This window comes from Prunus mume, linkage group LG5 (genome assembly GCF_029339155.1).
Source record: "Prunus mume cultivar Tortuosa linkage group LG5, ASM2933915v1, whole genome shotgun sequence".
NCBI lineage: Eukaryota > Viridiplantae > Streptophyta > Magnoliopsida > Rosales > Rosaceae > Prunus > Prunus mume.
The window spans coordinates 15,860,594-15,880,211 of record NC_142702.1 but is presented as its reverse complement, the minus strand read 5'-3'; the positions used below and the strand labels follow the sequence as shown (position 1 = coordinate 15,880,211).

Sequence of the window (19,618 nt, the reverse complement as noted above, 5' to 3'; positions counted from 1 at the left end):
GGCTTTTATGTGGGGCTGTCATTGGGTGTGTAGGGGGTGGGGGAGGGATGTGGAACATCCATAAGAGAAGAAAGAGAATGTTTGAAAGGGGAATCAATGGGGGAAGACCAATTATTACAGATTTGATTCCTCATCAGTGACAGGATTGCAGATATGGGGAATAAAAAAAACTTTGATGAGGGTTTGTGTCCAAAGCTTTGATGCATATATGGGTTGTAGATTTGTTTTCGTTGTTGATTTCCTTGGCATGGTTTTGATTTGTTTTTTTTTTTCAAACTTTTGGCTGTTTACAGAGAGAGAAGAGAGATGAAGAAGAAGAGAGAAGGATAAAGAGATTTGGGTTACAGGGTTGGCATGGTTTTGGTTGGTGAAGGTAACCAAAATACTTTCTAAGGCTCTGCTATCGTTTCGAAGCATTTTTGGGGCTTGATTTTTGAATTCAAATAAAAGGGACAATTTCATCAGTTTGCCCTTTACGGCAGCCCAGTCTATTTACAGCTGTTGGAAGAAAAAGTTTCCTACAGCCCCTTATAAATATATGATGTTAATTAGGAATTAATTTTAGAATTAATGTTTTAATTCACATATATTTTTTAATAGGAGATTCACAATCTGATGAAACTCAATTAGGTTCATTCTTGTCTGAAAAGTGAGGTCTAGATTCAAGGAAAAATAGGAAGAAAATATGACTCGATATACATCAGACGCATTCCAACTGGAAGTCACTCAACTTTCAACGCCAAATTATTGAAAAGAAGATGATGATCGTTAAAATTTAAAAGGTCTTTCTTTTTTATGAATATTTTTGGGAGAAGCTTTGGATCTTGCATACAGGAAAATAAAAAATAAACCTGTGTATATATATATATATATATATATGTACAACAGTAACCATTCATTTGTGCGTCAACTATTCATTGAGATCTCAATGATAATAATATGATAATTGAATGTGAACTCTTTCTATGGGATTCCTACTTTTATTAGTTATGATTCATTTTTACTTTCAATGATTTCGTTTTCACTCCATTCATCTTCCCTTTTTCTTTTCTTATTATATGTTTAGCTGTAATGGTGCCTAAACTTATAACCCTTGTTTTTTGGATCTTCTAATTCATTTTTTAGTTTCTGCCGTCCTCTCACTTGTTTTTTAGTTAATGCCGTCCTCCAACTCGCCCGCATTCCAATTTTGTCATTTTGTCAAGTTCTGTCAGTTTTTTCTTCTTTAATGTCGATTGGAATTGATTATTTTACCCTTCAAATAGATAAAAAAATTTAACGAAATAAAGAATTTGTAATGTGTGCAAGAGTTGAAACACGACATAAACTGAAAAACAAGTTAGAAAACCAAAACAAAACTTGCGTATGAACTCAAGAACCATTATAATATATATATATATATATATATATATATATATGATCTTCAGAAGAGAGGCATCAACTCAATTATTGCATGTAAACAAAATAGTGTCTGACGAGTCCTATCACGCAAGGCTCTACTTCCAGTCTTCCATAATGTAGACAGCTCATCTGATGACCAACCACCGGCTAATTTTTCCATTATGCTTCTCCCATTTTTGTTTGTTTCTTTTTTTCTTTTTCCAGAGATAATCTTTAAATAGTTGTCAAGATAATTTTAAGAAATAACTTTTCCTTAAAAAAAAGGAAGCCTATTTTTAACTTTATCCACAAGCTGTCAACAATTATTCCACACAATTATTACGTAACCAACCCAAACTAATCCTTTTGTTCTCTGTCTTGAGCAACGCTAAAAGAAAATATGGCTGCAGAGTTTCTTACTTTTGGTGCTGAGGGAATTCTGACGAGGGTGGCTTCATTTGCAGAGCAAGAACATAATGAATTATTATAGCATGAGTCTTGGCTCTAAATATAGTAGAATTATTATAGTAGCAAGAAGTGTTTTTACTATTGAATAAGCATTAAATTAGACCCAATTGAGGTAAAGGATAAAGATTCCAAGTTCGATTTTCGTGTTAACAAATAATTCAGTAGAAAAAAGTTCGGATTCTCTGTTTATAATTTATAATTTTGTATCGTAATACTAACACAGTGTTAAGATATGCCACTCTGTTTATAACTAAAACACATTCTTATAATTTTGTTTCGTTTCAATGTAATGTAACATAACATTACTTTATTTCATATGTTGACGTGTATTCATTATCAAAGACTTTGGATTCAAATTTTATTAAACAATCGAAATTCAAAATAATTGAACATAGAGTTAAAATAATGTTTGGCCAACTTTGACTGCTTCAAAAAGATTATTAAGCACTTAGCATCTTTTAATAATTGTTTAAGGGCAAGTGCTCCTCATGGAACCTAATGACATACATATTTGTCGTTTAGGGATTAAAAGATTAACAACTTTCATTGATTATCTCGACAACGACAATATTAATATCATTGACCAATCAAAACGCGTCTACGGACACAAGAAAAGTAATTAACAGTAGCCTAATGTCTCATCAAATCCGAGGTCCCCACCACGTTGTCATTATCAATTATTTTATTTGCAACCTACAAAAGTATTCCAGACAATCCAGACTCTCCTAAATTATTTTAGCTTTTGACGCCTGCCATATGACGCAACTTCTGGTCTACAAATTCCTCACAAGCTTCTCAAACATACATTGCGGCCTCAATTTTGCTCAAGTTTTCTAACCCAAACTAAGCATTCTGTTCTCTGTCTTGAGCAACACTGACACAAAATACAAAATATGGCTGCAGAGTTTCTTACTTTTGGTGCTGAGGGAATTCTGACGAGGGTGGCTTCACTTGCAGAGCAAGAACTCAGTCTTCTCTGGGGATTCAAAGGAGAGCTAAAAAGCCTGCGAGTCTCATTATCGAAGCTTCAAGCTATGCTGCAAGATGCTCAACATTCACAAGTTCGGAGTGAGAGGGTGGAGATGTGGGTGAAGGATCTTGAAGACATAGCTCATGAAGCTGATGATGTGTTGGATGAATATGAATATGAACTTCTCCGGCGGAAAGTGGAGATCCAAAACCAGATCAAGAAAAAGGTGCTCAACTTCTTTTCATGCCATAATCCCATCAAATTTCGTCACAAAATGGCACGTAAAATTCAGAACATCAATGCATCTTTGGAAAAACTGAACATTGAGGCAGTTGGTATTGGGCTGGTTGCTTCTATGTCCACGTTTGTCGATGCAGCCTCTCATGGTATTGGAGGTCAAACTGACTCAAGCTTTGATCAACATGAAAAGTACATTGTTGGAAGGAAGGAGGTTGTGTCGGACATAGTTACAACCTTGATCGACTTTGGCAAGAACCAAGACAACTGTCTTTCTGTTATGGCCATTGTGGGTATAGGAGGCTTGGGGAAGACAACTTTGGCTAAATCCGTATATGATGATCCTGCGATAGATAAAGACTTCGACGAAAAAATATGGGTATGTGTATCTACTCCTTTTGAAGTCGAGACGATCTTAAGCGGGATCTTGGAATATCTTAAACCAGAAAAAGCTGGAATAAGACGTAGAGCAGCAATATGTAAAAACTTGCAAGAAGATTTGAAAGGGAAGACATATCTTCTCGTGCTTGACGATGTTTGGAACGATGATCCTAACGAATGGGACAATTTGATGAGTTGCTTGTTGAATGCTACAAGTACTAAAGGAAGCAAAATCCTTGTCACTACCCGCAGCAACGTGAGTGTTTCATCAATTGTGCAGACACTTCCTACATGCGTTCTGAAAAAACTATCGGAGGATGAATGCTGGTGCATATTGAAGTATAAAGCGTTTCCAGATGCAAGTGCTGTTTTGACTGAAGATCAAGAGAGAATTGGAAGGGGGATTGCCAAAAAGTGTGATGGTGTACCATTAGTGGCAAGGGTATGTGTTGAAGTACTTTTCGCATGCATTTTTCTTTTTCTTATTTGATCTTCATTTATAAACCTCTAACCCACGAGAAATTGATAGTGTTCTTCCCTTTACTAGTTTTTTTAAGACGAAAAGATTGGTGGAAGGGGTTCTTTCTATTTTATAGTTCACTAGCCCCTTGGCACATGCTCACGTATGTGCCAATTGATTTTTTTTTATTTTTATAATTTTATTTTTAGAATTAAGAAAAAGATAACATGGGTAGTTATGTTCCATAAAAATAGAACATATTATCTGATTTTGTTTTTAATTTTAATTTTTTTAATATAAAAAATATAAATTTACAATATTATCTTCATTTAATTAATAATTTCAATTTTTAATGTTAGAAAACTAATGACATTTTCTGATATTTTAAATGTTTCACTATTCTCTGATTTTTGCTTTATATATATATATATAGATTCTAGCACATACATAAGAAGGCTCCAACATAATGTCACTTTTTCTCCAAAAAGTGCAAGTATTAAAATGATAAAATATTAGTAGATATATTGAAATAATAAAATATTAGTAGTTTTGATTTAAAAATGACAAAAACTTCTTTTAAAACTTCTAGAAATGTTATCAGACCCACATGTTATATTTATTGCACTTACACCTTATCTGTCAGTTTTTTAAATAGAAAATTAGGTTTGATTGACGAAATGTTAGTTCTACCCCTCTATTTTGTTTCTCTCTCCCTCGCACACAAAAAACCAAAACAAATCGTGCAGCCCCACCCCCTCTCCGCCCAAACAACCACCCACTACATGCATGCTTGGTGGGGAAGAAAATCATGCAAGAGCAAAGAAGAGCTTGGTGGTGTGCCGGGGTGGTTGGGTGGGATTTTTGGTCTGGGAGGTTAGTTGGGGATGAGGATGGGCTTGGATGGGGTTGTGGCTGGGGCATTGGCTGGGGTTGTGGTTGAAGGGTTTGGTTGGAGTAGTGCCTGATTTTGTTGGGTTTTTTTTAAAAAAAATCTAATTAGATTTAGGGGGTGTGATTGCAATAAATGAAACATGTGGCTCTAGCTGTAATTATGCTAAAATTCAAGGGTTCTAAGTGAAATGTCATGATTTATGCATGCATTAGTATTAGATCTATATCATTTTTTTTCTTTTGTATATGGAACAAATATATTGAAATTTTATGATAGCTTTATATTAATTATGCACTAAACTGACCTAATAGGATTACTAGATTGCATATGGTGAGAATATTTTAAGCAAGGGATGCATGATGACTATTTTAAGGATCCATTTTATATTGTTATTATTGTTAATTTACCTCATTATCATTTAATACAAATTCAAACTCATGTACACTAGGTTTTGGGAAATATGATGCGTTCTCAAGATATTGATGGATGGCGGTCAATTCTAGAAAGTAGAATATGGGATTTACGAGAAGGAGAAGAAAGAATCTTTTCAGTTTTGAAGTTGAGTTTTGATAAATTGGAATCGCCATATTTGAAACAATGTTTTGCATATTGCTCAATGTTTGTCAAAGATTTTGAAATTGAAAAGGATGACTTGATCCAACTTTGGATGGCTCAAGGATTGCTTTACCCTTCTCCTCCCAACAGATGTAATCAGGAGATGGAGGATATAGGAAATGAATATTTTAATATTCTATTGAACAACTCTTTCTTTCAAGATGTTGAAAAGGATTGGTGTGGTAATATTATGAATTGCAAAATGCACGACCTTGTGCATGAGCTCGCAGAACATGTGTCAAAACAGAAGAGCAATGACTCCAATGAGACTCGACATATGGCACATATTCCTACCTCAGTGCTACAAGGAGTTCTAGAAAGAGGTGCTCATAAATTGCGCTCACTTTTCTTGAATGTTGAAGTTCTTGGTGATATCTTAGCAAACTTTAAAGGTTTGCATGTCTTAAATTTATATGAAGCTGATATTGAGGAGTTGCCAGTTTCAATTGGAAAGTTGAAACACTTGAGGTATTTGAATGTTTCCGGTACAAAGATCAAAGCACTCCCCAAATCCATTGGAAAGCTTTATAATCTACAAACATTAAGAATGGACGGGGTCGAGCTTGAAGAGTTTCCAAAAGAACTGCAAAATTTGATAAACTTGAGACATATTTATTTTTATCCGTATGGTATGAAATTTCCAGCAGGGATGGGGCGATTGACCAATCTACGAACGTTACAATATTTCATGGTGGGTAAGGAGACAGGTCGTGGAATAGAGGAGCTGGCTGGGTTAAACCTGTTAAAAGACGTATTACGTATCTATAATCTAGAGCACGTGAGAGATGGAGAAGAAGCCAAGAAAGCAAAATTAGTGGAGAAGACAAACATAAGCCTGTTATTGTTGGAATGGGAGGAGAACAGGTCAAGCATCACCAATGATGAAGAGGTACTAGAAGGCCTTCAACCACCCCCTAATAAACTGGAATCTTTAGAGTTTTCCAACTACATGGGCGATAAATGTCCATCATGGATTATGAGTAGTTCGTTTCCTGCATTGAAAAGTTTATTTATTTCTAACGCCAGGAACCTAACTGAATGGCCGGAAGCGGACATAGTGGTGTTTCCTTGCCTTGAGGAGCTGTGTTTGTGGAATTGTGACAAATTGAGAAGTGCTCCCAGCCATTTTCCATCTCTCAAGAAGTTGAAAATATGTTACATGGGCAGCGACATGCCAATAGCAAACATAAGCAAAAAGCTGACCACTCTTACTTCGCTCACAATAAGGAATATAAGCGGACTTGTTTCTCTGCCAGAAGGGATGCTAAAAAACAACAATAATCTTGCATACTTGGAGATAGGAGATTGTCAGGAGCTAACTTGTATTGCTCCTGATGTAGTTGGCTCTTGCTCATTTCTTGAGTCAGTGTATATTTCCAAGTGTCCTATTCTTGCTTATTTTCCTGATGGGTTACTCACAACATCTCTTAAGGACCTGATTGTGGAAGATTGCGGCAGTTTAGAGTTGATTCCAGTTACACAGCGCCTCCCATCCTTCTGTAAATTAGAAATAACAGGTTGTCCGGAGTTGTCAAGTCTACAAAGTGGGTTAGATTATTGTACCTCTCTTCAGGAGTTGACAATATCGAATTGTGATATGCTGACATCCGCTTTGATTCACAACCTCTCATCCCTCCGGAAGTTGTCTATATTTGGTTGCAGCAGGAGTCCAGAGTCTATTCCAAGTTTACTTGGCTTCACATGCCTTCGTGAATTGAGAATCGAATATTCCCATGGATTGACAAGTCTGCCAATAGGGCTAGAATCATGTTCTTCTCTTGCGGTGTTGATAATAAGAGGGTTGCCGAATGTAGAATCTATTCCAAGTTTAGACAACCTCACAAACCTCAATGAATTGAAGATATATTATTGCAATGGATTGAAAAGTCTACCCAATGGGTTAGCAATAACATCCTCACACTGCCTCGCCCACTTGAAGACATTGGAAATCGGTGGCTTTTGGAAGGAATTGGATTCATTCCCTGCCTTTCAGGTTACATCACAACTTAAAACATTAACGTTATGGGGTTGGCCTAAGCTCAATTCTCTGCCCGAACAAATTCAACACTTGACTTCTCTTACATTTCTCGAAGTGCAATGCTTTGACGGTATGGAGGCTCTTCCAGATTCATTGGGAAACCTTACATCTCTTGAGTCACTGTATATAAGGAGTTGCAAGAATATGATGTATCTACCTACACTTGAAGCTATGCAACGTCTCACCAAATTAGAACAGATACGCATTTTCAATTGTCCCCTTCTAAAAGAGAGATGCAACAAGGAGAGTGGCTCAGAATGGCCCAAGATTTCTTGTATTCCACAAAGATCGAGTATGTTTTTCTTTTTTCTTTTTCCTTTTATTTTTTTTGGCTCTTAAAACAACTATGCATTCTATTTTCTTCACCTACTTTTTATTTAACTTAATTATTTGTTATGTGGTATTTCTCTTTTTTTTTTTCCTTTTTCATAACATACAGTTAATGTTCATGATCGTAATTCTTTCCCGTTACGAAATAATGATTTCTAATATTTATGTTTAAATCTCTAGTTGACTGGGAACAGTGGTAGCTGCCAAATTCAATATAGTCTGAGAAAGTATCATCATGAAATGCGAAATAGTTGAAAGTGGTGTGAATTGTTGTTGAGAAAAGTATTAAGCTCAAGTGAGTGAGTCTGCTTCTAAAGGTATCAATCTTTTTTCTTCTTTCTAAAAAGAATAAAACTCTTTTCTCCAATATATATCACATTTTCTTTTCCTCTGGCATTGAACAAAGTTGCTTCCTTGAACAGGTGTTGGTGTGGAGAGTTGATTGAAGCTATATATATGCTACACATCATCACCATTGAAGAAAAGTTGTCCATTCCCTACAGCCTACAGCCTACAGGTGTGGAATTAATGCCTTAATATTATTATAATTATTACAAGCAACTCCCTAGCCTCTGTTGTTCTTTTTTCTCATGAGTTTCTTTGTCTATGATGTTGCTTCTGCAAGCAGGGTCTATTGTTATTTTGGCATAATTTGGAGCTGGGTTTTTTATTTGTTACCTGAAGGTACTTTCCACCAGATATTATATTATGGTACAGTAATTCATGAGAACTACTTTTTCTGTTTTTTGTTTAGATTTTTTCAAATTATTAGTTGATTCTATATCCTCTCCCTCTCTAACAGCTTTATAGGATTGATTCTTGTGGAAAAAGTGAGTAAGGTTGTTGGTTGCTCTTGTGTTGTGAAGGTATTCAAAAGCACTCCAATTTCTATAGGTATATATTCCATTATGTATATTTAAATCTTAAGAAAAACGAGTGCACAAATTTGATTTCTCTTTAGGCTTGCAATTATAGAACAACTTTTACGTATGTGAAATTCAAGTCTGATCAAAGAGACAAACCACTGGTCCACTATAACCAACATCAATTCTTAAGAAATCTACGAAGCCTAGTAAGTGTGGAATTTTGTATCAGTAATGAAAACATAAACATTCATTATATTTATTGCGTTTTAATTTTCCAGATTCTGATGTTGAACTGTTGATTCTTAGATATTCCAGGGACTGATGGGGTAAATCCAACACAAGCCACCGACTCAAATGATCACAAAATCAAGACAGAAGTCACAGGCTGCTGGTTTAATATTTCATAAAAAGTTCAATATCCAGAAATGGCCCTCAAATTTTGTGTCCCAATCAGAAGTGATTGTAGTTGGAATATTTGGTAATTTCTATTGGTGTCCAGAGAAAACTATAAATTTATTCAAACTTAACATGGGTGTCCCAAGAGCGATGGATTTTGGGTGCAAACGTGAGCTCACTAACATTTGAAGCACCAAGCCCAGCAACCAAGTGCAACTTAGCCTATTGCTCCACTCTAGCCCAACCAAGTTGTAGCATGTTCAACTCAAGTGTACTGCTATGCAACAAAATCAGAAGCCCTTTTTTGTTTATTTTATAAATGTTGAAGCTTGGAAATGTTACTATTGTTGGAGTTTGAAAGCTGAATGAGAAACATTTATTCCACATTGAAAATCCACACTCCTATAAAGATTTTTATAAACAAAGCACTATGATGATTGGGTAATTGTGGTTAACATTGGAGAGTTGGGCTAATGAGCTTAGGGTTTAGGCTTGGTTTTGAATTTAGCTTTGATTAGTAACAATTATATTAACCAAAGAATTGAGCGTTGGGCCTTGGGGCTCTGAGAAAATTTAATTAAGACACGCAAATGAAAATAAGAAAGTTAATTTTTCTTTTTTGCATAGTAGAATTTAAATTAAAAGGATAAGACATATCCTTTCAATTTAAATTTGAATGAAATTAAGGGCTCGTTTGGGAGTGCTTTTGGATCAGCGAAAAGCACTTCTAAATGGGTGAAAGCGCTTATGTCTTTAAAAAATGGTGTTTGACAAAAATTACAAAAGCGCTTTGGGTGAAATCCAAAAGCACTTGGAGTGGTTTTGGAAGAAGCACTTGAGAATTGCTTCTTCTTAAAAGCGCTGCAAGATAAAAACAAGGGAAGTACTTGGCTCTTTTTAATGAAACTTTTAAAATGTTGAAAATACCCATATTTAATTTTTAAAATGCCAAAATACCCTTCCTTTCTTTTTTTCCCTCTTTTTTTTTTTTTTTTAAATTTTAAATTTCCTATATTTATTATAATATTTTGAGATTCTTTACATTTTTTAAAGTACTTTTAAAAGCGCTTTTACTATGTCAGCCAAACACTCAACAAAATATCAAAAGCGTTTCTATATAGTGTAAAAACACTTTTAAATGTGATATCCAAACGACAAACTACATCTTTGTAGAAGCGCTTATGTCATAAGCGCTACTGACATAAGCGCTACTAGCATAAGCGCTTCAAGAAGAAGCACTCCCAAACAAGTTATAAGTTTACAACTGTTGTGGTTTGAAGGGGTGCAATCATTATTATAAATACTGAATATCCAATAGCCAGAATAAAATACACAAGATTTCCGATGTACAAAATAAGACATATTTTTTACTTTGCATTTTGGAGAAGAAGCACATTCAAGTTCGCCAGAGATGAAGGGTTCAGTGCTGGATCCTTGATTTATAGATAGTTGAATTTTGGAAGATAGACGTCCATTGAACTTCAAGTAGTGAGAAGGGGTGAAATTTTGTCTTTAAGACATTGTCAATATACAAGCTTCTATTTGGAAATAAAGTTCGTGTTTATCCTTCTGTGTTTTTCTATTCTACAGTATGTATAATTTATTCTTGTATAAACACATTGCTTATTGTATTAATACAATAATTATATAATATAAGTTATTTACTGATTTTTCTTAACAACTATCAATCACAGATCATTGTATTTGCTTCTCTTTTCCACTCATTTAATTACCTAATTACTTGTTTTAAGCTAGACAATTTGTGACATTTTAGATTAATTACAATTTGTTAAGGGACTTTGCATGGGCCTATAAGGAATTTGGGCTACTTCCTCGTTGAAATAGAACTTCAACTTCGACGTCCTTCAAATTCTAGTACTTAGGTACTTTTCATTTTCGTTACACCCTTAAATTAAGTTTTTTTTTCCTCTAAGCACTCACCAAACAATGTAATTTTCCCTTTTCTTTTTTTTCCAAAAAGAAAATGATCTATTTTAAGATATATCTATCTGAGAGTTTTGTGAAATTGCATGAACTTGGTTGATATAATAACAACATTACATAAATCATTACCAACTCAAAAGGACGTGGAGTGGCCTACACTACTACATTTTACTATTTGTGCGACGATATTTTGCGGACCAAATATCCGCGGCCGTGCAAACTGTGGAAAACTTGCACAACCAAACATTTCATCGCGCAAGAAAACTTAGCGCGACAAAAAATGTGGTCGTCGGGCAAAGTGAGGAAGAAAAACACGGGTTTAGTTTTTTTGGCGCCAAACACTTGTGCGACGACACATGTCGTCGCGAAAGGAAACCTAAGCGTGACGGTTGTTCTTTTCGTCGCAAAGTTAGACAGAAAACAATGGGTTTTTTAATTTGGCGGCAAACACTTGCACGACGACAATTGTCATCGCAAAATAGAACTTAGCGCGATGACAAGATTTATCGTCGTGCAAGAAAAATGTGGGATTTTTTATTTGGCGCCAAATAATTGCGCTACAGAAATTTATGTCGTCGTGTAAAGTTTGATGTCGGCACGTTAGATGCGCGAGGAAAATTTTCTTTGGCGCGACGATATTTAGAATTTGCGCGACGAAGTTATGTGCGACAAAATCAGTATTTCGTCACACAAAGTGGAATGTCAACACTTACTTGCGCAATGAAAAGTTTATTTTGTACGACGAAATGGACCACTTTTGAGATGATTTTTTTTTTTGCACAACGAAAAATTAGCTTCGTCACGCAAAATCTTTCTTCTTCATATCTAGATTCTGCCATTGCAGAGGCAATGCAAAAAAAAAAAAAAACTCTGCATCCGCCTCTGATGGGAATTCAATACGTTCATTGGGTAAGTATTTTTTGTCGTTAGTTTAAAAGTATTAATGTAAATTCATACTAACGATATTAATTTCGTTCTCGTTAGGGATATTTGTAATTAGCGAGTTGGTGGAGAACGATTGAGAAGATATTTTATTTGTTTTATATTTTAAAATTATTAAATTAATTACATTATGTTAAACTTAGTTTGTTATGTTTATATTTTTTTTTGTGAAATTATATTTATATTATGTTGTTAAATTGTGTGTGACGTAACACAATGTGTTGTGATGTACGAAATTAATTGAAATTAACTTCGTACTTTTATTTTTCTTTTTAGTAACACTTAGTTTCCCGTTTGAGATTAGTTGAATTTCGTGCATGGATGCGTAAAGCATGACTCGGTCCAATTAATTCTTGAATTGTCCCATTATTTGGACAGTTTGGGAATGCATAGTCATGTCACGTAATGTACGGATACAGGATTAGGTTTCAATTGTGGAGATTTCGTTGTCATCTCTATACGTTCTTCGGGTGATACTTAGGTATTTTATACCTACGGTACACCTCAAGAACTATATCGAGACGCTACGAAAATTCATCCACGTCGAAATCTAATCTCATGTAGCCGTAAATTACGTGACATGACTATGCATTCCCAAATGTGATATGGCCCTTACCGGAGGCATAAGGTGACATTATGACTTCGTTTGAAGTTGTTGTGATTTTTGTGTTGTGATTGTGGTTCCAGGAATTATGAGCAGGAGGTGGATACAGAACCCGAATAGATGCATAGACGAATACTTGGATGGAATCGAGGATTTTATTGAGTTTGCACGTACACACAACCCGAGTGTGACTAGAATCCGTTGTCCTTGTAGGAGGTGTAACAACACGTTGTGGGAGACAATTGAAAATGTTGGATTTCATTTAGCAAGGAATGGAATGATTGAGACATATAGCATTTGGAACCTTCACGGGGAACAATTAGACAATGTTTCATCTTCAAATGCCACAAGGGTGGACAATGTTGAACGTATTGTGGATCCTAGGAGCAACTCCAGCGAGGAGCCCAAATCTCTGTCTGGGGGGAAGGGGCTAGGCGAAAATCCGTTTCTAGCAAGGAGCCCAAGTCCGGGCTGGGAGTGGGACCCACGAAGATGGGCTAGCCTGAAGGCCAGTTTCGCTCTAGCTCGAGCCCTAGGGTTGATGACGTCAGGTGCGACTTCATCACGCGGTTTAAATTTTTTTGCCAATAAAATTATGAAAAAAAATTGCAATTTTTTAAAAAAAAAATACTAAAAAATTCTGATTTTTTTTCTCTATAAATACCTATCAATACCCTTCACTTTCGACACCAATCCTCATACATTTTCTTCTACTTCTACTATTATTCAATCTTTACTCAACATTTTCCTCTCTTTCACCTTGTATTTTTATTTCTTATCTTTATGGCTTCTTCTATCAAAACCGGAGGGGCGTGGAGCACCACGGAAGATGTTTCCTTGTCTGAGGCTTGGCTCCAAGTTTGTCATTGTCCCGTGTCAGGCAATGAGATGAAATTTTTTCATATGTGGAAAAAAATTCATGCCGAATTTTGTGAAAAAATTCCGGGGTGGACTCATACGGAAATGGCATTGTCTAGTAGGTGGAAAATTCTCAATAAAAAGTTGGAAAACTGGAGAGATGCCTTGGCAAAAGGGATGGACAACCATAGAAGCGGGGAAAATCTTTGTAACGAGGTAAGTATTTTGTAATTTTCGTTTTATTAAGTTTAATGTCCTAATATATATATATATATTTCAAATGTTTATTGCATTTTCAATATTTTGTTAATATTTCTTGCATTTTCAATATTTTGTTAATATTTCTTGCATTTCCAATTGTTTGTTAATATTTCTTGCACTTCCAATTTATTTGTAAGGTTAATTGCATTTCCATTAATTTTTTTGTTACTTGCATATCCAATATATTTTAAATATTTCTTGCATTTCTATTTTTTTATTTAAATAGATGATTCAAGCACAGATGTGGTTTGGTGCAACTGGGCAAGGCAAAAAAAGTTTCAACCATCATGAATGTTGGGAGGTGGTGAAAAATTGCTAACGCTTCAAAATTATTCCCACAGGTCCCACCGTTATGTAAAATGAGACGCCACTCTGTGATTCAATGACATTGGATTCACCTCTCGATTCCCCTATGAGTCAAGCTCACCCATCGAAAAGGAGCTGAGGCCCATTGGCTGAAAGGCTGTGAAGGCAAAGAAAGGGGGTAATTCGAGTAGTAATACATCAAAAAATTTGAAGGAAATTGCAAGGCGAACGCCATAAGAATTGAAATGGAGCAGAAACGCCGAGAGAACTAGATGGAAATTCGAGGCCGAATATGCACAAGAAAGGGAGTATTTGAGCAAAAAAGAGATGTACAAGACGGATCGGGAAACCATGGCGATGGATACAAGCCATATGTCCCCTGAAACAAAACAATTTTGGAAGCTAAAACGAAGGGATGTTATGAGAAGAAGACTTTTCCAAGATGATGGGCCTAGCAACACGGATTGGTTAAATGATGAAAACCATTAAATTAGTTGGCATACCTTTTATGTATTTGTATTTTTCATGTTTTCTATTAAAGTTGTTGTAATTCATGTATTTTAATTTAGTAGTTGTAATTCTTAATGAGTTGTATTGGCTTTCTTTATTTAATAAAAAAATCATTCAATAAAATACCTTTTTATTCAACATATTCCATACATCCAACAAAACATAATTAAAAGGAAAAAACCACACCAAAGCATAATAAAAAAAACTACAAACAAGGCACAATAATAATAACAAACCACAACCAAACCATAATAAATAAAAAACAACACAACCAAACCATAACTAAATAAAACCTAACGAAAGCATCTATGCTCCATCATTCATCTTCATTCCCTTTCACCGCCCATAGATGCTTCATCAAGTCAAGTTAACGCCTTTCATGAATATACGAAGATTGCATCTATGTATATCGATCTATCATATGGGTCATGAAACGACCATCCCTCACCAACGGATCCGGCTCAAACGGTTCTCCACTTGGCCCCATGGGCCTTTCATAAATTCGTGTCAAGGCCATGTTCATGGGATCCGATTCGTAGACCTTTGCAGCATTATAATCATACTCATCCTCCACAATCATATTATGGATGATGATACAAGTCATCGTAATGCTTCTAAGGACCTCCTCATCAAACATACGAGTCGTACCTCGAATAATCAACCACTGAGCTTGAAGGATGCCAAAACACCTTTCAACATCTTTCATGTATCCTTCTTAATAGGTAGCAAATAATTTTTGCTTATGGGATCAAGGATTTGGAATGGATTTGACAAATGTGGTCCACCTCGGGTAGATGCCGTTAGCTAGATAATACCCCGTCTAGTAGACTATATTGTTGACTTGATAGGTGATATTGGGGCCTTGGCCTCTTAAAACATCGTTGAAGACCGGGGATTGACCCAGCATGTTGAGGTCATTTTGGGATCCGGCAACTCCAAAGACGGCATGCCAAACCAATGTGTCGAAGCCAACAACGGCTTCAAGGATGATACTTTTTTGGCATTTTCTATTTCCGTAATCACCTTGCAAGGCAGTTGGGCAATTCTTCCATTGCTAGTGCATGCAGTCGATGCTACCAATCATTCCTAGAAATCCTCGAGCTTCGGCTTTTTGTAGAAGCCATTGGAGGTCCACTGGAGTAGTCTACGCAGGTAGTCCCTAGGGTACAGAGCTTCAACTGCATCACAAAATCTTACCAAAGCCTCCAACATAGTGGACTTCCCCATCCGGGCAATCTCATCTACCTGATGAGTAGATGCTTCATACGCCAACATTCGTATAACAGCTTGGAAATGCACCTGATCAACCTTGGAAATGCATGAAAAAAGAGTACATGATGATGATTGTTTTGATAACTGAGGATCCTGGCAGGTCAATCGATGTTTACTTAAGGCCGTTGGTTGATGAGCTCAATGATTTATGGACAAACAATGTGCGCACGTACGATAAATCCACTGGGAAGATGTTCACTTTGCGGGCAGCAATTATGTGGACTGTGAATGATTTTCCCGCATATGCAACGGTTTCTGGGTGGAGCACAAAGGATTATATGGCATGCCTTCTATGTAAGGAAGATGTAACTTCTAGTTGGTACGTTGTAAAATTTTGTTATCTTGATCATCAAATATGGTTGCCATGGAACCACGAGTGACGGGAAAAGGATAAAGAGTTCGACGGGAACACAGAGCATCGCCTCAGACCTAGAGAATGGTCCGGTGATGAGATCTTGGAATAGCTTAACCGTTTGGATTTTGCTCCGTTCGGGAAAACAGTTACTCGGACGGACCTTCTACACATTTGAACTGGACGCACAAGCCTATGTTGTTTGAGCTCCCATATTTGTCGAAACTAAAATTGAGGCACAATTTCGACGTTATGCATGTTGAGAAAAATGTCTTTGACACATTGATGGGCACGATTCTAGATATCGAGGGCAAGACAAAGGACACGATCAAAGCTCATCTTGATTTGAACATGGACAGTGATAAAGCTAGAAGGGATCTGGCATTTTTTTCCATGAAACCGAATGACAAAAAAGATTTTCTAAAGTTTGTATTGTCTATAAAGTTTCCCGATCGGTATGCTTATAATATCGCGCGTTGCGTGAATGTTGACGGGGGTAAATTTACTGCACTCAAGAGCCATGACTGCCATGTGTTTATGCAACACCTACTTCCTATAAGTATTCGACACCTTTTGCCGGAAGATATAGTGAAACCAATTATGTTGTTGTCCAGATTTTTTTCTCAACTGACGGCAAAAACATTGCGAAAGACAGACATTAATCAGTTGCGCCATGACATTGTCCAAGTCCTATGTAAGTTTGAGATGATATTCCCTCCAGCTTTCTTCACAAGTATGATCCACGTAATGGTTCACTTGCCAGAAGAGGCATTAGTTGCTGGTCCTGTCAACTATCGCTGGATGTATCCAATAGAAAGGTATATAATCCTCATAATTTGTTTATACATCCTTATCTCACGCTTGCTAATTTGTATCATTTCATTTTATTTTGACAGGCTTCTCGGAGAGCTGAAAAAAACTGTACATGCAGGGCAAAGCCCAAGTGATCAATTATAGAGGCTTGGGTTCAATATGAGTCGCTTACTTTCTGTGGAATATATTTAAAAGATGTGGGCACAGCTTTCAATAGTCCTCAGTGCAATAATGACGGAAGTCTGAAAAATGAGAAACTTTCTGTTTTTGCCCAAAGCGCTTGTCCTTTTGGAGATCCTGTACGAGAAGAGTCATTTTCCATAAATTTCATACAGGTAGCGCATTGGTTCGTACTGAACAATTGTGATGAGATAATGACATACTTAGATGAGCATGAAGAGATGATGAAGTGAGAACATCCATCACATTTGTATGCCAAGAAACACCGCGAATTGTTTCCACAATGGTTTTTGGATTCTAGTTATAAGTATTTTGTATTTGACATATATATTGTATTATTTAATGTTCTCAAACTAACATGTTAATGTTTTTGTATAATATTAGGTGAATAAGTTGAAATCATCGAATTCCCCCTCTTACAGTGAAGAGTTATATAACTTGGCGTTCGGCCCGATTCCTGCTGAATTGTTCTCGGGTTGCCATGTTAATAGCGTCAAGTTTTTGGGGACTGCACGAGATGACAATTTGTGTACGCAAAACAGCGGTGTCCATGTCCTAGGTGGAGGCGAAAGTACGGACATTGATTTCTATGGCAAACTCACAACTGTCGTGCAATTGCTTTACAAAGACCGATACCAAGTGATAATGTTTAAGTGTCGATGGTTTGATACAAACCCAAATAGGCAGGGAAGTGTTAAAATCGACCATGGCTTTCTATCAGTGAACATGAACAGAACTTGGTATGATGACGACCTTTACATTTTGGCAAACATGGCAAAACAGATTGTGTATCTAGATGACCCTAAAGCCGGAAGCGGTTGGAAAGTTGTTCAGGAGATAGATCAGAGGAATGTGTATGCTATACCAGAACTAGACCCAACTGACAACGACGTCGACAACATTGCTGACCAACGTTTAGAATCTTCCATGGAAAATGATGCGGAAACACTTCGAGATACAAATGTTATACAAGAACCGTTTCAGCTTCAAGAAGTGTCTTCAATCGAAATACCAATTCAGTCAATTACAATTGACCTAGGTGATCTTCCGCGATATGTTGTACTAGTGGGCCCGAACAACGAAAGTGATGAAGAGGAGGATTGAGAGACCGAAAGTGATGATAGCGACGATCACAAAGGTTATTATAGTTCAGATGATGAATAATGCAATTTATTAGCAACTACCCATGTAAAACATAGTAAATGAAATTTTTTTAAATTTAATTATGGTAGTGTACAGATGGCATTCACAAATTAAAAAGTAGTTGCACACAAAATGGCAGTCACAAATTAAAATAAGTCATATAATATATAGATTGAAATTTAGATATATATACCTAAATTTGAAAAGAGATTTGAATCTAACTATTTGATTTTCAGTGCTCTTTATGAATTTAAGAATTAGGGTTTTCTCTTTTTGGAGTTGAAAATCTTGAAATTGAAAGAATAAAAAAAATTGAAAAAAAAAAAGAAAAAAGAATCGGGCTCTTAAGACTTGTTTTTTATCCCTCTTCACTTTTGGCTTCACTCTTTCTTGGCAACCCCTTCTTATTTAATGATTTAATCAAGCACTACATTATTATACAAACTATAATGTGTAAATTAAGTCCCACATGGGAGAATAAAATAATAATTTATATTTCAAATATAAATAATTAACTTTAATTGCATCAAAGTCTTTGAAATTTGTCCGTAATTAATGTGAAACTTAAGTTGATTAAGGTAATATGTGTACTTTTTATAATAATTCTTTAAAATAAATAAAATAAAATAAAAAATTTCAGGACACTTGCGACGAATGCTTTTGTCGTCGCGTAACAGATTCTTCGCGCACCAACGGAACGCATACGTCGCGGAGGTTGCGATAATTTTCACGTCACGTGGAAATGTAATCTTGTGCGACGACACATTTATGGTGTCGCGCAAGGTCATATTTTGCGCGACGAAAAAGTAACTCGTCGCTTAAACTTCTAATCTTTTGCGGCGACATATTTATGGAGTCACGCAAGCTCATATATAATATACATATATATATATTATAATAATAGGGTTTATATACATGTATATATCTATATGTATTTATATATATATATATTATATATGTATGTAGAGGCCGGATCCGTGGTGAAAATAATATTTTAAATTAATCCAAATCAGATCAATCCCAAATCTCGCTCCAAACTCTATAAATACCCAACCATTTCTCAATTAATCTACCAAAAACATTTTTCCTATTTCTCAATTTATTTTTTCTTTGTCAATTTCATCAATCCCTTCCATTCTCATTCTTTCGATGTCATTTGAAGCGCATCATCTTCTTCATTCTCATACTTTTGGAATAACATTAAATTTATGGAATTTCAATTTTTTTTTAGGTCATACTTTTCCATTCTCATTCTTTCAATATCATTTGAAGGCCTAAATTGCGTTGCGCAACATGACTTTGCGCGACACTTGATTCTCATGCGTCGTGCAACATGACTTTGAGCCACGCCTGGACATCCTACGTTGCACATTGTTATAATTTTCGAGGGTTTAGAGTTT

General features: G+C 35.9%; 1 protein-coding gene across 1 annotated transcript; it reads left to right on the top strand.

Annotated features, from left to right (window-relative positions):
* The first annotated feature begins 2,741 nt into the window (after window positions 1-2,741).
* On the top strand, window positions 2,742-9,391 carry LOC148917113 (putative disease resistance protein RGA3). Its single transcript, XM_089052368.1, has 4 exons — window positions 2,742-3,878; window positions 5,237-7,436; window positions 7,515-7,724; window positions 9,354-9,391. Exons 1-4 carry the CDS (start codon window positions 2,742-2,744, stop codon window positions 9,389-9,391), a joined length of 3,585 nt encoding a protein of 1,194 aa, XP_088908494.1.
* The last annotated feature ends 10,227 nt before the right edge of the window (window positions 9,392-19,618 follow it).

Coding starts and splice junctions, on each gene's coding strand:
- LOC148917113 (XM_089052368.1), top strand. CDS start 2,742: ATGGCTGCAGAGTTTCTTACTTTTGGTGCTGAGGGAATTCTGACGAGG. Junction 3,879..5,236: donor GTGTACCATTAGTGGCAAGG/GTATGTGTTGAA, acceptor CATGTACACTAG/GTTTTGGGAAATATGATGCG. Junction 7,437..7,514: donor ATTAACGTTATGGGGTTGGC/CTAAGCTCAATT, acceptor GCTTTGACGGTA/TGGAGGCTCTTCCAGATTCA.